Genomic DNA, 19,453 nt, shown 5'->3' on the forward strand with positions numbered 1-19,453 from the left:
GAAAATGATGCATGATTTTATTCTCGAATCTTAAAAAGTATGATTTACATCTGTACATGAGCCCTTTGCTCCAATTAATTAAATTCTGTTTGTAATGTAGTCTCAGGAACAAAATGTAATAAGAAAAGGGTTTAGTTATCAGTATGCTGACTATATGCTCATTGTGCACTATTTAATTAATTATCCAGAAATGGAAAGAGTATTACAATATTGCATATAGACTGGGCAGTCCACCGAATTTGATGGGTTGGGACAAGTGGGACCAGTGGGCACACTGTATAGAATCTATACACAGTGCCCACTGGTCCCACTTGTCCCAACCCATTTATACCCCAGTTATACTGTTACATATTCTATAATCTATAGTATAGATTATAGAATATGTTAACAGTATAACTACTAACCTTTCACAAAAAATATTAAGTTTAGGAAAATTATTGTTGAAACAGAAGGAAACCATTAGCAGTCCTGTTTGTGTTAGCCAGAAGCTGTATAGGGAACATATAAAATGTGAAAAAAGAAGCTGCGATCAAATGAGGAAACAATAAATTTTTGCACTACATGTATAGGGCTGTGATTTCTGTGAGTCCTATACAACACTCTGTGCACAATATCTTCATAATAAACATGGTGGTGGGAGAATCATGCTGTGGGGATTATTATTTTCAATATGAAAAGTAAAAGTGGTTACAGCTTTGTTTGTAATTTCTATATGCTTTGGTAATTACAGAAATTTGGGCTTAATAAAAAGTATATTTAATTTCTGTTTAAAAAATACTTTTAACTTGACACATGAGCCTCATATGAACACATACTCTAATTTCCTGAGATTTACCTGCGTGTACAAAAAAATCTCTGAACTAATAAGCATGAGTCATCTGTTATTTTCCTTGGTGCCTCTGACAGGTTTACCAAGTTATATAGAAAGAGGGTGTGCCACTCTACATAAATGGTCGGCATTGTTTAAAAAAAGATATCTGCCCATTTGAAAATGTGAGATTTAATGTTAAGTATCAAAAAAGGAAGAGTAGCATTGTTTGGTATCTCAGAGAAAAGAAGCATTGTGTGTACCTTTAAATAGAATACATTGAAAGACCTAATATCATCATGAATATGTCTCTACAAAGGAATCAAATATAAAACTTGATCTAATTATGTAATAAATATCAAATGTGACAAACAAATAAAAAAAATACCTTCTCTCTATTTAGGCATATTGTTATCTGTCAAACCTTACCTACTTTTTTTAACCAAATTTAAAAAATAATGGTTCCTTTTTTCCTTAAACTTGTCCATCAACTTTGAAACAATCATTCTACATAGTGTTTTAGTAAGCAGATGTATCCCTAATAAAAATCACACTTTATACAATTCCCTGTCTTATTGCCTTAATGCCTTGCTGCACCGGTGCAGAAAGAGGCCAAACCATGCACCAAGTCCATCGAAATGGACAAACTTTTGAGATGCCTGAAATTTCTGATTGAAACATCCCCTTTTAAGGGTTGTCCTTTTCTTTAAGTAACAATCAAAATCTAATTATTGGAAAATATAGGAGGAAATAATCAATTTGTTAAAAACGTATGCATGGGTTTGAACTTCTGAAATTAGGGGAAAAAATACAAAGAAAATTAAACTAAATTATTGGTTAATTTCCTTTTGGGATTAATAAAGTATTATTGAATTGAACAAGTGGCAGATAAATTATTGTGTCAAAATAACAGATTGCATGCCTCAATACAAAATTATAGATCAAGTCTTTGTTGTATATCTTTCAAATTGCATTATGTGAATGACTGAGTGTTTTGAATAAATGATCAAAACTACAGAAATAGGTATTAAGCTTTAGAAATAAGAGAATCAACCTACGTAATGGGAGAGATGGACTCATTAAAGTTGGGCCACATGCAATAGGTATGAGCCATGAGGAAAGCTTTAAATCACACAGTCACCATATATTTATTTTTTAAGTTTACTTTAGTGGTAAATAATTTAAAAAAAAATCCATATGACACACTGAGCTTACTGACACTTTTTTATTTTGTAGAAAAAAAAAAATAAAAATCTCTTGGGTTTAGTCGAGGCAGTGTAACACGTCCCTGAGAGAAGAGACACAAATATTTCAATTAAGCAGAGCTGCCTTTTTTAACACAGAACAATGAACTACATCTGAACTTTGAGTTATTACAACAGTCCTGAGCAGCAACAAGAGGGAAAATGTCAACCTTTATAGCTGAGATAACAGCTTCAAACAGAAAAGCAGACAGTACCTTCAGTGTTATAAACAGAAAAAGAGAAAATGTCTGGCATCTGCAAATGAAAGTCAACATTACTGGCCTACATGACAAGCTTAATAGTTTGGTTTCCATCTGCAATAAAGTGACGGGTCAGAATGACATGAAGACTGCACTCAGGTGGAATGTTTACCGGAAGGAAAAACAGATTCTAGCTTGATTTTAAACATAATTTATCTATAAACAAATATTTCCTGAATGAAATCCAAGAAGGCTCCAGTCATTTTAAAGTATAACAACGATAGCTAAAAAAGTTCTCCGGCATCTATTTTCAGACTGATCAGGCTTTAAATGTGGAACCTAACGGGTAGATTTTAAAATAATGAATAGATGAATGTTGTAAAATAAAAGGAAGGAAATTTTAAACGGGCAGTAGGATATACAGGACAATACAAAAAGATGTTTTCCTTTTTTCCCACGAATTTTATCCAGACTTGAAGAGGGTAGAAATTGCAGTCTTTTCCTGATTGACTAGGCATCCTGCATTATAAAAATATATCTTTTAAAAAAATAATCTGCCTGAGTACAAGCTGTATTTTTAAAGAATAAAAAAGTTAGTACACAACAGAAATTTTAATAAAAAAGATAATCTGTTACCGAACATTTAAATAACCTTAAACCTGCTGTTTTTCATGTTTAATAGACTGTCCTGACTAACGATAAAATAACCAATTAAAGTCTGTTGCATTATTACAAACTGCCTTCCCTCTTTTACTTATTTATATAATAGCACACACTTGTAGATACAAGATTTATCCTGTTTTTCCTATTGTATTTTCCTTTTATCCCTTTAAGTCACATTGTATTATTGTTGCTGTTTGTACTGTTAAGATGGAAAACCAAAGACAAATTCCTTGTTTGTGCACACAAACTCTGTCGTTGTAGATAAATCTGTTTCTGTCATGCCGAACACCAAAACCTTATTTCTAACTAATGCAATTAAAAAATTATATATAAATATTTGTCCACCAAGCAATTCATCACTCGGATATCCTCTTTGGTCAGAAGTTGTAGATATAAAGGAATCAGAAATGCTTTTACAACCAAAGACCAGTTCAATAACCTCTGGTTTATGTGGGTTTCCTTTGCTTTACATAAAATAAAACAACATGTCTTACGCATCTCAAGAATGAAATAATAAAAATAATAAATCTGGAATTTAAACACATGAATGACTTGTCTGTGCAACATTAAGTCAAATGTTAGTTACAGCTGTTTACCATCCAGATAACAATAGGATGCCACCAAGCATCAGGGCACTTGAGGAGCAATAATAAAACTCTATGCAAATATATGTGCAAATAAAACCTCAACTAGAAACTGATTTTATAAATATTAAATCTGTACTTTACAAAATAAACTTTCTTTTAAGATATAGACAAACCAAACATGAACTTTTCCATCCTTTTGTCCGCCAGTTAGGACTCATGTGCCAGGCTGATCATAACAAAAAAGGACACTTGGGTGTTCTTGCATACATTCCTGGAGTGTAAGTATGGGTCTGTTTTCATCTTTGGATCAAATTCCTTTTTTTGCTTTCAGCCTCTGATGCAGACTAGCATTTCATCAGGCAGCAGGGTGAATGGCGGGAGCTTAAACTCAGTGCCATTTATCATCTGCTACAGTAGTAGTAGTCAGCAGGGAATCCAGTGAATAAACTCTGGGCAGCATCACCTCGGTAACAATAATCTCCACTGCTACCACATTCATCAAACAGCCTGAGTGGATGAAGTCAGTAGCTGATCTAATGTCTCTGTCTGTCTCCGATGGTCAGCAGGTTTGACACAGACGCAGCAGGAGACATAGTCCAGCCTTAAAGTGCTTTGGTGTCCACGGCTGTAGGCGTGACAAAGCCCAGGCGTCGCAGCTGGATGAGGATCACACTTGGCTCATTGACATCTTCCGGTTCCACATGCCTCGTTTGGAGTGATAGTGGTGGAAAAAGTTCCTCAAATAGATTCTCTCCACTTCCAGTCCACCTTGGAGGATCCTGCAGCACAGAGCAGAGTTTAAGTTTGGTTAACTAAAGCATGCCTCTCTTTAAATACAAACCGGCTTTGATTGTTGGGTACATATGTACACACACTTAGGAGCAAAACCCAAACCATCATCCTTATAAATTCATTATTACGCATATGACTGTTTAAAATAAATTATACCTCTGGATGTTTCATCAAAAGGACAAGTTACAATCTCATTTCTACATCTTATGTGACAGATTTACAATTTGTCAAAAGATTTCTACAGATCGAAATGTGAACTGAATCAATGTTGCCTCTTTTCACTGTGAATGCAGTTGCTCTTTTGGTGTATATCTCTTCAAGTTTTATGTCTGGAGACAGAAATCTTTGCCTACTCTTCTTAGCAAAATACTTGAATGTATTGTCAAATGAGATGGGAACAGCAATTTTCAAATCTTGACATATTTTCTCACTTTAATTTAGTTGCAGACTTTCAAGATGCTTTGATCTAAACCATTTCATTGTTTATGGGGTTCTTCTTGCTGGAAGCCTAACCTCTACCCCCGTTTAAAGCCTTCCACGGTCACTCACGTTTCCGTGTATAGTCCCTTGTATACAATTAGTTCTTCAGAGCAATTGCAAAAAGTAGTTGCCACGATTACACTTTTCTTCCTCAGGCTGACTCTGTGTTGAAAACAATCAACAGTGTATAGCACATCCAATGTTTTTGCAGTGCTGCATTTTTTTTTCCAATTGATTTACTCCAAATTGTTACTTTTTTTTCCCTTAAAATTCTACACACAATACCTCAGCTGCATTTATTTTTCAGGCTTCATGATAAAGGCTTTTTGGCCCTTGCATTTTTCAATCTACACCAGCCCCCCCGGAAAAAAAAAAAAAAATCGAAGCACAATATGAATACACATTGTGGTTAAACCAATCTATCTTCAAGCATCACACAACAACCATCACCAAAACTTCTATAATGTGGTTTTACTGGCTTTGGTTATTAACACTGACGCGACAGTGACTGCTGCTGCGTAACGTGAACCCTTGCACGAAGCCAGACACCCACTCACACTTACTAGGTGTACAACGTAAGCCCGAGTGTTGCAAAAACACCAACATTAAACAATACATATATACATATAGAGGCAGACAGACATTTCTTCAAGAATGAATACATTAAAGCTCAGCGGTGTGTAAGCATTCACTTCGAGTCTAGGTGGCATGTGGGCAATGAAATGGAATAATGTAAACACCATGGTTCCATCAGTCAACAGACCGAAATCAACAAAACCAGCAGTCCTACTGATATTACTACTATTGAGAGTAGTAGTGGTGAAGCGGTGACTTGTACACCTTGACACAAAGCCGTCAGCGCCACTCACTACATCAGCAGGGTTGCCAGATGTCATCGACTCATGTTTTCCCAACCCAAAAACTGTTCATCAACCGCCTGGATATATGAAATCTCGCCCAATTTGAACCAAAGTCTATTGATTTCTTTGGCCATAAATCTACCCATAGATGGCCATCCTAAACTGCCTGATTAGGAAACATCCCAACCTGGCAACAATGCACGTAAGACGGGAAACGTTAGACTTAAATGCAAAACCCCATCATGCACTGCAACATATTTTTGAAAAATATTCGAAAATAAATTCACCAAATTTAAGAGGAACATCATAGTTTGGTTTAAAGAAAGCATTTTGGTTTTATTATAATTTAGTTTGTTGCAAGGATTTTACAGTTTAAAGAAATAGAAAATTACACCATATGCCAACCGTCACAAGGATGTGCATGACAAGGCAGGGCTATATATACTGCATGCATCATTTAGGTAGTTGACATTGTATTACTTCCTGAGCTCCTTCAGTTTTTTTACTGTCACAGGTAGGTGCTTCAGTCGGAGAGTAAGTGTTGGGGCCGGTATGATTTAAGGAGGGCCGGACCTCGCATTTTGAAATTAGGACAGACCCACCGGGCAAATTCCCGGTATCACAGATTATCCGTCCGAGCCTGGCTTTGAATAATTGCATTAATCATTTATTAGTTTTCGATTTTAAAATAATTGTGCATCACTCAAAAACTACTTTTATCATATTTTTACGATAGTGTACTTGAGCGTAGAGATGAATTTAATGCCCTCTACAACCATTACAGTGAAGAAACACACTTTAACTCTGAAAAATAAAATGCAACAGCAGATCTTCTGACTACTTTTACTTTACATCTCAGTTGGCAACACATGCAAATAGGCATTTTTTATGAGGTCACTGAAATGGAGAGTTTGCCTTTCAAATGCTGCAGGACTATTTACATCAAAGTAGTTTTACTTATGTTTTATCTTTATACAACATTTTCAAATTTGTCTAAAACATCCATAGAGCCCAGGTGGTAATTATAACACTCATACCTGTGGATTCATACAGCATGCATAGTAAGGGTGTGCAAAATAATCGTCAAATCGATGCATCGTGATTCTAATTTTTGTGATCTACTGAATCGATTCTTGAAGGCAAGAATCGATTATTAAAAAAAAAAAATGAACAAATAAAATACATTAATGGTTGGCGCACATCAATCAAACCAAGTGGAATACAACTTCCAGTCCAGCAGATGTCGCTGCGGATGTGTTGACGCCTGCTGCTTTGTGTCATAAGCATGTCCGGACTGATTATCCTAATTTTGTTATTTTAAGTTTGATGAATCCTAAGATCTTTTTGTCAGTGTGTCCATGCCAGTAATAGTAATATTTCTGTCCAGTATTTGTTTTCATGGCAACACCTCCAAAAGTAATTTCAATAAATACAGCTATGTATGAATTCAGTTGCTTTCAGTTATGTATCAATTGAAGACACTATCCAGATCACACCCAGCCAGTCAGCCACTGGTAAGGGCTGGATCTTTTTCTTACAGTGTTCAGTGAAAATATCCCAATGCATCGCAATATTTCAAGTATCGTGATGCATCGTGATAGAATCGCATCGTGGCATGTGAATCGTGATTCGAATCGAATCGTGACTTCTTTGCCAATACCCACCCCTAATGCATAGCATGGTTCCCACTGGAAACAGGTTTCCACCTTTCTAGAAAACACAGCTACACCAAACTAAACCTGATTTTCATAACCTTCATACTCATCATCCTCTGCTTAATTTAGAATATATTTGACAGCAAAAACAATATTATAGAAAATAAATGAAAAAAATAAGATATTAGATTAAATAGTTTAATTAAAACCTTATCTAGATAAGATAAATCCTATAGATAAGATAGACTTAGAATAGAAATTAAATTGTCACATTGGCTCTATGGTTAAAAAAGGTGCCAAAAGGAGGAAAAGGTGCAACAAAATTGAATCAGGAGGGAGAGAAGTGCAGACCTGTCAAGGAGCTCCCAGTCTTCTCCTCCCCATCGTTCCCTGAACTCCCTGGTGTTCATTCCTCCAATAGCATCCAGATCAGATTTATAGATTCCCAGCAAACCGAAGCCGTTCACTTCCCAGTAACCTGAAGGTGCAGAAATTTGATTCTTTAGAGAAAAAATCCTCTTCTTTTTTAGTTTTTTTTTCAGAAAAGATCAGTATGATCCCTATACCATTAGCTGCAATAACTTGATAAACAATTCTACTCTAAATGTACATGCTCCTTAATACACATCTTACTTAAGCATCTTCCTAAAGGATGCTTAGAAACAATGCAAAGATTAAAAAACAGAAAGACTTAAAGTAGAAGTGAAATCCTCAAGTGTACAGTTCTGTGCTATAAATCTAAAAACATATATCCATACCTCAAGTGTCTAATGATTTGTTTTTTTACCACTTTGACCTTCACTCTTCTATTGGAAGTCTGATCGCTTACTGGCAATCATCTGGTCAGCAAGAGATGAGAACATTTTACGATATGAAGAAATAATGAGACTATGTCAGGAAGAGGTTTAACCTGATGATTTAAGTAGGAAAGGCAGCATCTACAATGAGGATTGCTTTTGGTTTTAGTGTGCTTGATGCCAGAAACGACAATGGGAACATTAATAGGTGATGTTTTGATAGACTAACAGGAATATAAATCAAAAACAGAAAAATCTATTTAAATCGTAGGTTTAGTGTTGGGACATTAAAAAGTAGCCATCCTTCCTAACATAAGGTCAAATATGTGTACGCAAAAAAAAAAAAAAAAACAACAGAAAAAAAGTCAGCCTGTTTAAATATAAAAAAACAAAAAGTATGTAGAAGTGTTCTCTTCCCATTTTGGTGCATAACTTTATAAACTGACATATTTTAATAAGTTTGCAGACTGAACCTTTTTCTAATTATTATAGCTGCTGCCACATCTAGATTTAAATTAATCTTTGTAATTTTAAAAACTTTGTCTACAGAGCCTAACAGGCTTTCATATTTAAACAGGAGAAAGATCTGAGTCAAGAAAACTAAATATTAGGGTCATGGCAAGGAGACCTTCAGATATCAAAAGGCATCAGAATACTAGTAGAAACATACAAAAATATACAAAAAAAGAAAAGAAAAGAAAAAAAAACAAGAACACCAGTTTGGTTTCTTTAGTGTATTGGAATTATTTTAATCTTTTATAATGATCAATGAAAATATGATCAGACACACTGTTTTTTTTAGTGTAAATAAAAACAGGTACTTCACTTCTTAAAAGAGGTTTTGTTAAAAAAATAAAATAAAAATTATATAATGTATTATGTCCTATTTAGGGCAAAAATAAATGTTTATTTTGCTAATGGATTAAACTGTTGAGTATTTTTAGATAAGCTGATTAGGCTACTAATTAGAAATCAAACAGTGCTCTATATAATATGTTTTTTGTTAAAAAATGTTAACCTTTTGAAGCTAAAACTGTGCAACCTGAGGATTTCTAGATAGAACATATGAACTAACAAGGACAATTTTTCCCAAAATATTTAAATAATAATAAAGGTATTTATTCTTTATATGGGTTTGGCTGAATGTTTGCTCTGAGTGAGTAGTAGTCTCACCACATTGAATACTCAATTGGTTGATAAATGTTTTAATAATAAATCAATCATGATTATTACATATAATTCTTCCTTATATAGGTTTCCACCTATATAAAGCTACAGTGTGTAATTTTCAGCGACATGTAACGTTCAGACTGCAGACCGCAGCAACATGAACATCTCCCCCCCACCGCTTCTCCCCCCCAACAGTACGGCGAGCGTCACAGGACAAAATGTCTTCCACGACGTCCGCATCACCTACCTTCTCAAGTGATGAGGTTTGTTTACATAGATAATTTTAATACCGCCATCTATTGTTCAGTACCGTCTCAGTTCATCTCTCTCAACTTGCCGTAGTTACTTTCGAGCGTAATGGGCGATCTCGCAATCGCTAGTTTGTTGGCTCTGCGCTGCCGTAGCGCAAAGATGTCTGCCTCCATGGCTGCGAGACCAGCTCCTATGTAATTATAAATAAGGAATTCTAAGGCAACGCAAATATTAAGGTTAAGAGGCTGAGCTCGTAGATGATGATAAATAACATAGTTATGTATAATATATTACATTTCTGACTGTATATCCCTGTAATTATTACACACTGTAGCTTTAAGTTTAGGTGACAACTATAAAAAAAAAACCTTTAAATGTTTTATTAGACAGATTTTTTTCAGTACCTTTTAAAAGAGATGGTTGGGTTTTTAATGCTTAAATGACCGAAAACTAAAACAACTTGAACATATCCTTATTCCATTTAAATGCATTGTTTTTTTAATTACACTATGTGGCTTGTATGCATAATGTATGCAAGCAAATTTATGTTTTCAGCAGACAACAGTAACTATTCATTGCTTATTACATTTCATAGCAAAGCCACATTTTTAGAACTGCCTGTATTCATTGGATAGAAATAATCAAGACGTGAAGTTAAAATAATAGAGAGCAGGTTTTTGACATCCTATATAAAACCTCATAGAGTAAAGATTTGACATATTTTGTCTCCTTTCAGTATCTGGTCTGAAATCGCCTTGAATCAGCTCACTGCACCAAATCTTAATGAGAAAGAGAACATTCACAGCAAAAACAGGATAGTAAGGTATTTCTGACTACCTCTGGCATCTGAGGGTGTACTGCCACAGTTCAGTCTGAGGACTATGGGAGCGAAAGCCATGTATCCCTCCACACAGTGTTTCCTGATTGTATCAGTGATTGAAGAAGGAAAGTGGATGTGGAGATCACAAAGAAAAACGATGCTGTGGTCATCCTGAGAAAGAAATATCGGATGGGATTACAATCATGCTAATTCCATTCAAACATCTGAAATTCTGCTTTATTTGCTGGTTTTTTTTTTTGCAGTTCTCACATCTATTAAATCGATTCCTGCTTGCAGACCGGCTGAGCGTTGAAAGTTTCCAGTCAGTTTCACATACTGGTACCTGTCAAACCAGCAATGGCAAGTTAAGCTTACACTTTTTTTTTCATGGAGAAAAAGAAAAAAGGACAAGCAAAGACCTGGGGAGTGAGGATTTTTGCAGGGCCTGCTTCACATCCATGTCTGTGCTGTCGTAGTCTGTGATGATCAGGTTGAAGTTTGAATCTCCGGTTTGTCTGAACACTTCCTCCATATCTGTAATCAGCTGCTGCACCCAGCGAGCTTGATTTTTGACTGGAGATTGGGAAAAAAAAACAAAAAACAGAATTACAATCAGGAATGGAGAATAAAAGAAGAGGACCAACAACGACATCCATGGAAACTCAAACTCTACAATCAGCTACATATTTGTTTGTATTTTGAACAAACAGTCAATTTATGGTAAAGAGGAATCACTCCCAACCACAGCACTGAATCAATACCCTTCTCCCTCAAGTTAATGTCTTATAATGTAATTGCATTAGTTCATGTCACTAGAAACCTGTTTTCAGAGTTTCAGAGACTTGCAATAAGAAAACCTCAGAGGATGTGGCTTACCAGGCACTATGAAATGAACGGTGGCGCCGGGATTCCAGCGAAACCCCACCGGGTTGCAAAGAACCAGTTGAGGCTTTGAGCGACGAAAGGCAAAGTCTTGACTCCATTGCTCGCTGTGGTGAATCAGAGCATAGATGTAGTGCGTCAGGCGGAGCAGCTGGCCATTTGCATCCTTCAGTTCCAGCTCCAGGAGGTAGCGGCTTCCTCTGTAGCCGTCCACACGCTTCACAACGTTGATCACACGGATCAATGTGAATCGCCTGCGTAAACAAAGACAAAATAATAATGCAGGTCTCAGTAGAGGCTCCCAGACTTCCCTTTCCACAGACACCTCCTCCAGCTCTGCGGGGGGAACGCCGAGGTGCCTCCATAGTGTCCTGGGTTGTCCCTCTCTACTCCGAGCCTCTCCCGAATGATCAAGCTCCTTACCCCTTTGCTAAAGGAGAGCCCAGCCACCCAGCCGCAACAGAAAGTTCATTTTGGCTGCTTGTTTCTGGGATTCTTTTGGTCATGATACATATTTTATGACCATAGGTGAGGGTAAATAAAGAACTCTGCCTATTCACTCTGCTCTCTTTACAACAACAGACCAGTGTAGTATGCAGCAGGGCATAGATCTATCTATGGATCTCCTGCTCCAGTGTTTCCCAACCTTTTTTTGACTTGCAGCCAAAAATATAATGCAAAACAAATGATTGAAAAATAAAAACTATTTTATAGAATGTTTTTATTTGAGCATTTAATTATTAGGCATTTTTTTTCTTTTCATCTCAAATAAAAAACAACATAAACATGTTGCCTGGAAGTTAGTAAGGAATAAAAAAAAATGCAAACTAAAATAAAATCATATTATAAAACTGTAATTTAAAAATGGAGCATTCTACATTATCAAACATAACTTATTTTTGGACATTTATGTTTGATTTCTTTATATGTGTGGAATACATGGATTGTTACTGGCATTTGGGGAGAATTTCATACCAGTGCATATATATAGAAATATATTTACTGAGAAAAATTCCGGCATGTTTAATACTCATTTTACCCACTCAATGGTTGCAACACACCCTCTGGTCCCCCTTCTTATGCAGGGGAACCACCACCTCAGTTGGTCAGTCCAGGTGGACTGTACCAGGATGCCACAAGATGTTGAAGAGGCGTGTCAGCCACAACAGCCCAACAACACCCAGAGCTCCAATGTATTTAGGTCGGATCTCATCCACCCCTGAAGCCTCGCCACCGTCAGGTTTCATGGCCGCATAATAGATCTTTATAATTCAAAATTTTACTTTATATGCATCTCATTTAATGCTTCTCTAGAAGGATATCTTAGCTGCTTATTTTCATATTTGAAGTTCTGTGTACAAACAGTCAAATCGATGCTCACCCGTTGTGTTTTGCATTAAGATGATCCATGAAGGCATAAACCACAGTCAAAGCATCGCTGGGGTTTAGCAGCATGTTTCCAGAGATGTTGCAGTTTAGGTCAATCCAGTCAGAACGTTGTGACTGGAGGTCCAGCTGGTCCACCTGGAAGGTTTGGTTCCAGTTGACCTTAGCATCGAATACTGGCGCTGGAGTCTGATCCTCCTCGTCTGGATCAATAGGCAAGTCTCCTTGCTGCTCCCACATGGAGTCTCCATCTCCCTGTGTTGTGTTTTTTCTGCTTTCAGCCCTGACATGATCAGTGTCTCCCTCGTCTGTGGGACCTCCATCTTCCCTCAAATACGACCACTTTTTATCATTTTTTCTTCTATCATTCATGTTATTGGCATTGATTTGATTGTCCAGGTCTTGCCTTAGAGGCTTATTCAGCTCTATCTCCTTTTCTCTGAGGCCTTTTCTGGGATCAGTTTCCACTTCATTTGATTTTACGATAAATTCTTTGCCAGTTCTGCTGGGGGTGGTAAAATGGCTGTTGATGGCCGGATGAAACGCCTTTCTGTCTGGAAGATTCTGCTTCTTGGTTACATTGGTTTTCTGAGGCACAGCAGCATGCCTGTCCCGGTTTTCAACCTGTGGGTCTTTGAATGTTCGTATTTGAGTATGGTTTGTTTTTTTAGCTCTCCGCAGTGGGCGCTGCCTGGGGGTGTGTTTCTGTGGCAGAACGGCTGGTTGTTGCTTTGCTTTAATCTCTTTACCAACAGGTAGTGGTGGATTTGTTTGCTCTGGTTTGACTTTGCGTTTCTTCACTGGTCTGACCTTTCTTTTCACTGGTTCTCTTTTTTCAATTAAGACTTCTTGTTTTTCCTCAGTCCTGTTTTGGTGCATACTTTGCTTTAAGACCTCCATAGGTGCTTTTCCTGGATCTTTTTTAAGTTTGGAAATTCCACTCTTTTCTTTTCTTTTCTCAAAGTCCTTTATATGTCCTCTCTCATCAGGGTATTTTTCCAGTGTCTCATTAGCGTCCTGTGCAACAAAGGAGAATAGTTTGCGCCTACGGTTCTGCACATAATCATCGTAATCATCTCCATAGTCTGGGTCCACATTGTTATTCATCTGGTCGATCCTCGTTTCTTTCCTTTCCTCGTTGGCATTGTTGTCATCCTCCTCCTCCTCCTGAACCGAATTCCTATTCTGCAAACCAAAATCTGGCATTCACCAGAAGCAAGGTCAGAAATTGAAAGTAGAGTATTCTGATTATGCAAGCATGTTAATGTAAGCAAATTAAAAAAGCCAAGTACCTCTGCCTGTGTTTCCATTTTTGTGTTTATCTGGGCGATCAAATCTCATATATCTAGAAAAACCATACCTGGTGGAAACAAACCAAGTTTTTAAAAAGGCACTGGCGGGTTGTTGAGATCATTCAATAAATCACAGCAAACACTGTATTCCTTGGTAAAATAATTTTGCTTTAAAAACTGCAAAGACATCCACATACATGAGTATGTCTCAATAAATCAGAAAATCCCATAAAGCTCATTTATTTCATTAACGCATATTTAATTTGCTCATTTTTTAAAACCCTTTCACAAATGTTTTTAAGCACCACATGTTTAGTAAGTCATTCTGACTCACTTATTATTAAAATAAATGAGCTGATTGACTGAAACGCACGTATTTTATGATTTCTGACAAAAGTCTCACATCTTCTTGTAGTAGGAGCTCTCAGGGTAGAAGCAAGTGTTTTCTGTCTCCATGTGAGTGAGCCGAGTGTAGTCATTTGGGTAGATATAGGACATATGGACCTATGGAAATGAAGGAAAACATTGTAAACCAATCAAAAAAACCTAGAGCACGCAGTTTATGATCAGATACACATGAACGGTCAAATTCTGGAATTAGACTAATTTTCATAAGGCAGTTTGATAGTACTAACTGTCAGATCCAGCTCACTTAGAGTAATATGGTCAAGTCTAGTTTGATTTTACAAAAACTTTCACAGAGTGAAGGGCTCACGTTTTTCCAATAGGATTCCCCTACATAGCTACATCAATATTTTCCCTCAATACTTGTGTGGCCTTTGCTCTACCTGCTGAGGAAAAGCAGTCCCACAGCATGATGCCACCTCCTCCATGTTTCAAATAGATCAAGTCTTCTAAAGGGAATTTGTTACACTCCGTTTTTACTTAAAGCTACAGTGTGTAATTTTCAGCGACATCTAACGTCCAGACTGCAGACCGCAGCAACATGAACATCTCCCCCCCACCGCTTCTCCCCCCCAACAGTACGGCGAGCGTTACGGGACAAAATGTCTTCCAAATGTCCGCATTATACCTTCTCAAGTGATGAGGTTTGTTTACATAGATAATTTTATAGATAGTATTTCATTAGTCTGCGTAGAGTATAGATTTCATGTAGACTTAAGATAATAAATATACCCGTTATTTTTTCTACATCGTTGTGATGTTTTGGTGAGCTGCTTTGCATGGTGATATAAACAGACGAAGTAATTGTAGTCATTAGTTTAACAGCGAGATTGTGTTCGCTGGAAGAATATATATTCCCCGTTTACAGAGTCCAAGTCTTGTTTGTGGCACGGGGGTTACAAGGCGAGGAAGAGGGAGAGGGCGAGGAAGAGGGCAGAGAGGCCGGGGTGGGCGTGCAGCCAGGGCCAGGCGAGTGGAGAGGTGCCAGCGGGGTGACTAGAGCAGAGGAGGAAAGGCTTAAAGATCTCCAAAGGAGCCGGAGAGAAGTAACCGAGGTATATATCCAGAAAATTATTTTACAGAAAATTACTGAATCATTACCTGTGAAATGTCAGGGACGTTGCTGAATAAGTATACTGGAGAGTAACAGCATCATCACGCAGCATGTTATTGTAATGGGCGTTCTCGCAATCGCTAGTTTGTTGGCTCTGCGCTGCCGTAGCACAAAGATGTCTGCCTCCATGGCTGCGAGACCCGCTCCTATGTAATTATAAATAACGAATTCTAAGGCAATGCAAATATTAAGGTTAAGAGGCTGAGCTTGTAGATGATGATAAATAACATAGTGATGTATAATATATTACATTTCTGACTGTATATCCCTGTAATTATTACACACTGTAGCTTTAAATGCAGCTCTCCACAGCTCTACTCTAAAAGGCCTCTACTCCACAATGAGCTGGTTGTGTTTCCGTGGATGTATTGACAGCTTCAGCCGTGGCTTTCAGCCCAATTTTAACCTTACTGATGAACATTAAAAAAAATCTGTCAGGAGAATCCGTGGAGAAGATAAATGTTCCTTTTTCCTATTGCTGATTTAGCAGATTTAGGATTTAAAAACAGCTCATCGGCTCCATGTAATTCACAAAGAATGTGTTTACTGTTTGCTAAATTGTGAAATTTTATTTCTGTTTGACTTTCTCCATTTCTATAGCTCCTCAATATTAATGTTGTCACTCTTCAGCTGAACTTCACCCTGTACTTTGTCAGTAAAATCCCTCTCGTGTCTCTTAAATCATTGCCAGTCATCACATTTTAGTTTTACACGGCTCAACTTCCTTCTTCCACCTGAGAAGGCGTGAAACCAGAAAGCCCCCCACCTCCAAACCTCCTGACACTGCTGCAGTCTAACATTAACCCAGCTACCATAAAGTGCATAATGACATACAAACTGCAGTCCTTGGTAACGAAGCAGAGGGTAGTCTTTGATAGTGTAGGTGGGGTTGTATGTGCAATCAGGAAGAACGCCTTGGAGGAACTTGCTGTTAATCAGATGGACTGAAAAACAAACAACAGGCAGATATGCATCATGGTTATATTTTGCTTTGTTGGTGTGTGAAGACTTGCTCAACACTAGCTTCCGGGGCGATAGGAAATGAAGCCATTTAGAGACGTCTCTCACCTTGGTAGAGCGAGTCTCTCGGGTCTTCCCTCAGCATATCTGCTGCAGCGCTGCTCTGCTTTGTGGGAGTGTTCTGGTGGCTCGCGGCTGTCTGTGGTATGTGGGCAACTTCGCTCAGCAGCAAGTCAGACTCATCTGCAGCAAGAATATGAGAAATGGGTCATGTGTACTGTGACTTGCAAATTATCAATCACTATGCAAATCCAAGCATGAGTCATGATGCACAAATATTCACCATCAGAATGAAATTCTCATTCACCTACAATGATGGGGTACCTACCAGCATAAAGAGAGATGTGCTTAGATTCAATAACCTTGAATTCGAAGACGTGGTCCAACAGTTGCCACTTGGGAAAGAAAATACTTTAATACCTACAGTTATGGGAACCAGTTTTTCTTGTTTCTAAGAAAACATTGATATTGATCTGAGTGCGTTCGTACTTACAGCCACCTCCACATGGTCAGTTCCTCTGTCGTTTTGCTTGTGGATAACTTCAAAAAAGTATCTCTTCTGAGAAGAAAGCCTATAAAACATGCAGATTATATTTTTTATGTTGTGATAAAGCTCACTGAAAAATTTACCTTCTGGAGAGAGGCTTTATCTATCCGTTTTCTACTAAAATGCCACCGCATGTTTACAATCAGATTAGAATCCATCGCTCTGTTGTGGTGACCTCGTGGAGTCTATTTAGTGGGTGCCTGCTTTTCTGCAGGAATCAAGCAAGCTTCTCTAAGATAATAGAAGATGAAAACATTCAACATAGAAAGTATTTTCTGCATGACGATGAGTCTCATATTATTTCGAAGGAATTCTAACTCGTTCTTCTTTACATTGCTTCAGGTTAATGAGGTTTTCGGTTACTCGTTTCTGCAGAGTTCTGTCCACGTGGGACCAACATTTTTTTTTTGTCAAGTTGAGCTCTAGACTTTGACTAAATCAACTGCATCCCTTGGATTATTTCTGCTGTTCAGTTTTGAATTTTCTCCACTTTGGGTTCCTTTTTCTCTTACTTGGACTAATTGGCCCAACTTCCCCTGTCGAGCAGATGGCTTCACATGTAGCTCAGTGCTGCTTTGACTTAAAGAGGTTTGTTGGCTTATTGACTTCAAAGGGTGCAGTTCATACAACTTGAACTAAAGGCCCAACTCATTCTACCTCTACCTACATGCTTAACAGCTGATATAAGAAGTTTGTGTAATGTAAGCTATAACTGTACTATGGTTCACCATCCACAAACCTTGCAAACCTTAGTCACGTAGACGTACTTTTATTTGAAAGGGTTTCCCCTTTCAAAGTGTTTATCCTACCAAACAAGTTAGACTCGTTCAGTCTGCTTTTACGTGCTATGATAAAATGAAACCAAGTCATGTTAAACCTGTACAGCATGCTGTGTGGCTCCTTTTTATGCAATTTCCCTGAACAGCTGCAGACTTGTGGTTAAATTTGCAATTATAGTTTTCTTACTGACTCACGGATTATGAATTGCTTAGAAATGGTCTTCTCATCCTTCCCAGACTGATTGGGCAGCTAAATGACCTTTTCAAACATGGATTTAATCAACTGGTCATGTGGAATCAGGATTTGCATGACTAAGTCCTACATTGAGGCTTTCACTTAGAAAAATATTCTTATCAGAAATGATGTGTATTTTTTTCAACATTATTGGTTGAGTTGGTTTAAGGTACTTATAGATTTTTTTGTTCTTTCTTTAGAAAAGGACGGTTAATTGTCAAGACTTTTAGCTTCACAATAGAAGTCTATAATAAACCTTCTCCCTTTCTGCGGCACTCTCATCACCTGAGGTAGTGATGTACTGTTCCTACTCATTCCTGTCAAGGAAGCAATTTACTTCAAAAGACATGCTAACCATAGTTTTTACATTAACAGATTTAAAGTGACACTTGAAACATTACTTATTCAGTGTTTGTATGGTTGCGTAATACATACACACTTTCTTCTCTGTTTTTGGTGCTAAACCATCTGAATGGTACAGATTGTGCTTTTCCTGCACACACATGCTACACTTACACTGCGTCATATATCCCCAGTAAATTTTGAAAATGTGGATTACAAAATCTGATCAAAATGCTACTGTTCAGTTCGAACGTAAACATAAGAAAGAAGAAACTAATACAAACGTAGTATTCTGGTTCATTTTAGTTCATTTGTGAGTTACACAGATTTAGTTTTCTGATACCCTTTCTGCAAGATGTTTTTAGGTGGAAGCAAGTGAAACACTGTTTTTTTCATATAACAAGCTCTTACCAGATTAAAAGTTATGATACAGAAAGAATAGGTTGTTATGCAGGAGATAGGGATTGATTTAAGTGAAGACTTGATTAAATTATTTCCTGTCATGGTTGAGGTAAACTTTTAAAATAAAAGTTCAATTCGTACCATGTTGTTAAAACATTTGTTGTCGTTAAAAAACAAACAAAATTGCAACAAAAAAAAACTTAACTGAATTTCTAGTGCAGAAGGACACTGTTGAGTTGCAGCACTTTGAATTGTCTTGCCTTTTAAATGTACAATATAAACAAACCTGCTTTGGCTTCACATTAAATCAATACAGCAGCAGATCCGAGATCGGTGCCTGCTAGGGCTGCAACTAATGATTATTTTGGAAATCGATTAATCTGTAGATAATTTTTTTGATTGGTCATTAGCCAAAAGTTCTTTAAAGAAGACATTTTACTAAATCAAACTAGGTCAAACTAAAACTTTTCCATTTGGGGAGCTCTGGATAGAGCATTCTTTTTCCCGGTATAATTACTGCTCTAAGTGGATTGCCCTGGCACGTTTTAGAGTCTCTATAGTCCAGTTAATGATTAAAAAAATGACGAAATTAGTTGACGATTATTCAAATAATCATTTAATTTCGATTTATCCAATTAATTGTTTAAGCCCTAATTGAATCCACAACATTTTGAACTTTTGCTGTTTTCCTCTTTTAGTGACCTTCTTTTTTCATCTGTCA

General features: G+C 37.3%; 1 protein-coding gene across 1 annotated transcript in view; it reads right to left on the reverse strand.

Moving 5' to 3' along the window:
- Positions 1–2,030: 2,030 nt before the first annotated feature.
- b4galnt3b (beta-1,4-N-acetyl-galactosaminyl transferase 3b) overlaps positions 2,031–19,453 on the reverse strand; it is a 33,578-nt gene continuing 16,155 nt past the window's right edge. The window contains exons 8-20 of the mRNA XM_038268831.1: positions 16,921–16,999; positions 16,756–16,822; positions 16,476–16,610; positions 16,242–16,351; positions 14,292–14,392; positions 13,889–13,956; positions 12,592–13,795; positions 11,205–11,464; positions 10,748–10,901; positions 10,599–10,671; positions 10,346–10,499; positions 7,641–7,767; positions 2,031–4,281 (exon numbers count right to left, since the gene is read on the reverse strand). Of these exons, the coding sequence (XP_038124759.1) occupies positions 4,170–4,281; positions 7,641–7,767; positions 10,346–10,499; positions 10,599–10,671; positions 10,748–10,901; positions 11,205–11,464; positions 12,592–13,795; positions 13,889–13,956; positions 14,292–14,392; positions 16,242–16,351; positions 16,476–16,610; positions 16,756–16,822; positions 16,921–16,999 (2,644 nt within the window). The 3' untranslated portion in view covers positions 2,031–4,169. The remainder of the gene's footprint in view (positions 4,282–7,640; positions 7,768–10,345; positions 10,500–10,598; positions 10,672–10,747; positions 10,902–11,204; positions 11,465–12,591; positions 13,796–13,888; positions 13,957–14,291; positions 14,393–16,241; positions 16,352–16,475; positions 16,611–16,755; positions 16,823–16,920; positions 17,000–19,453) is intronic.

This window comes from Cyprinodon tularosa, unplaced genomic scaffold (assembly GCF_016077235.1).
Source record: "Cyprinodon tularosa strain WSP-4 unplaced genomic scaffold, ASM1607723v1 ctg71, whole genome shotgun sequence".
Taxonomy (NCBI): domain Eukaryota; kingdom Metazoa; phylum Chordata; class Actinopteri; order Cyprinodontiformes; family Cyprinodontidae; genus Cyprinodon; species Cyprinodon tularosa.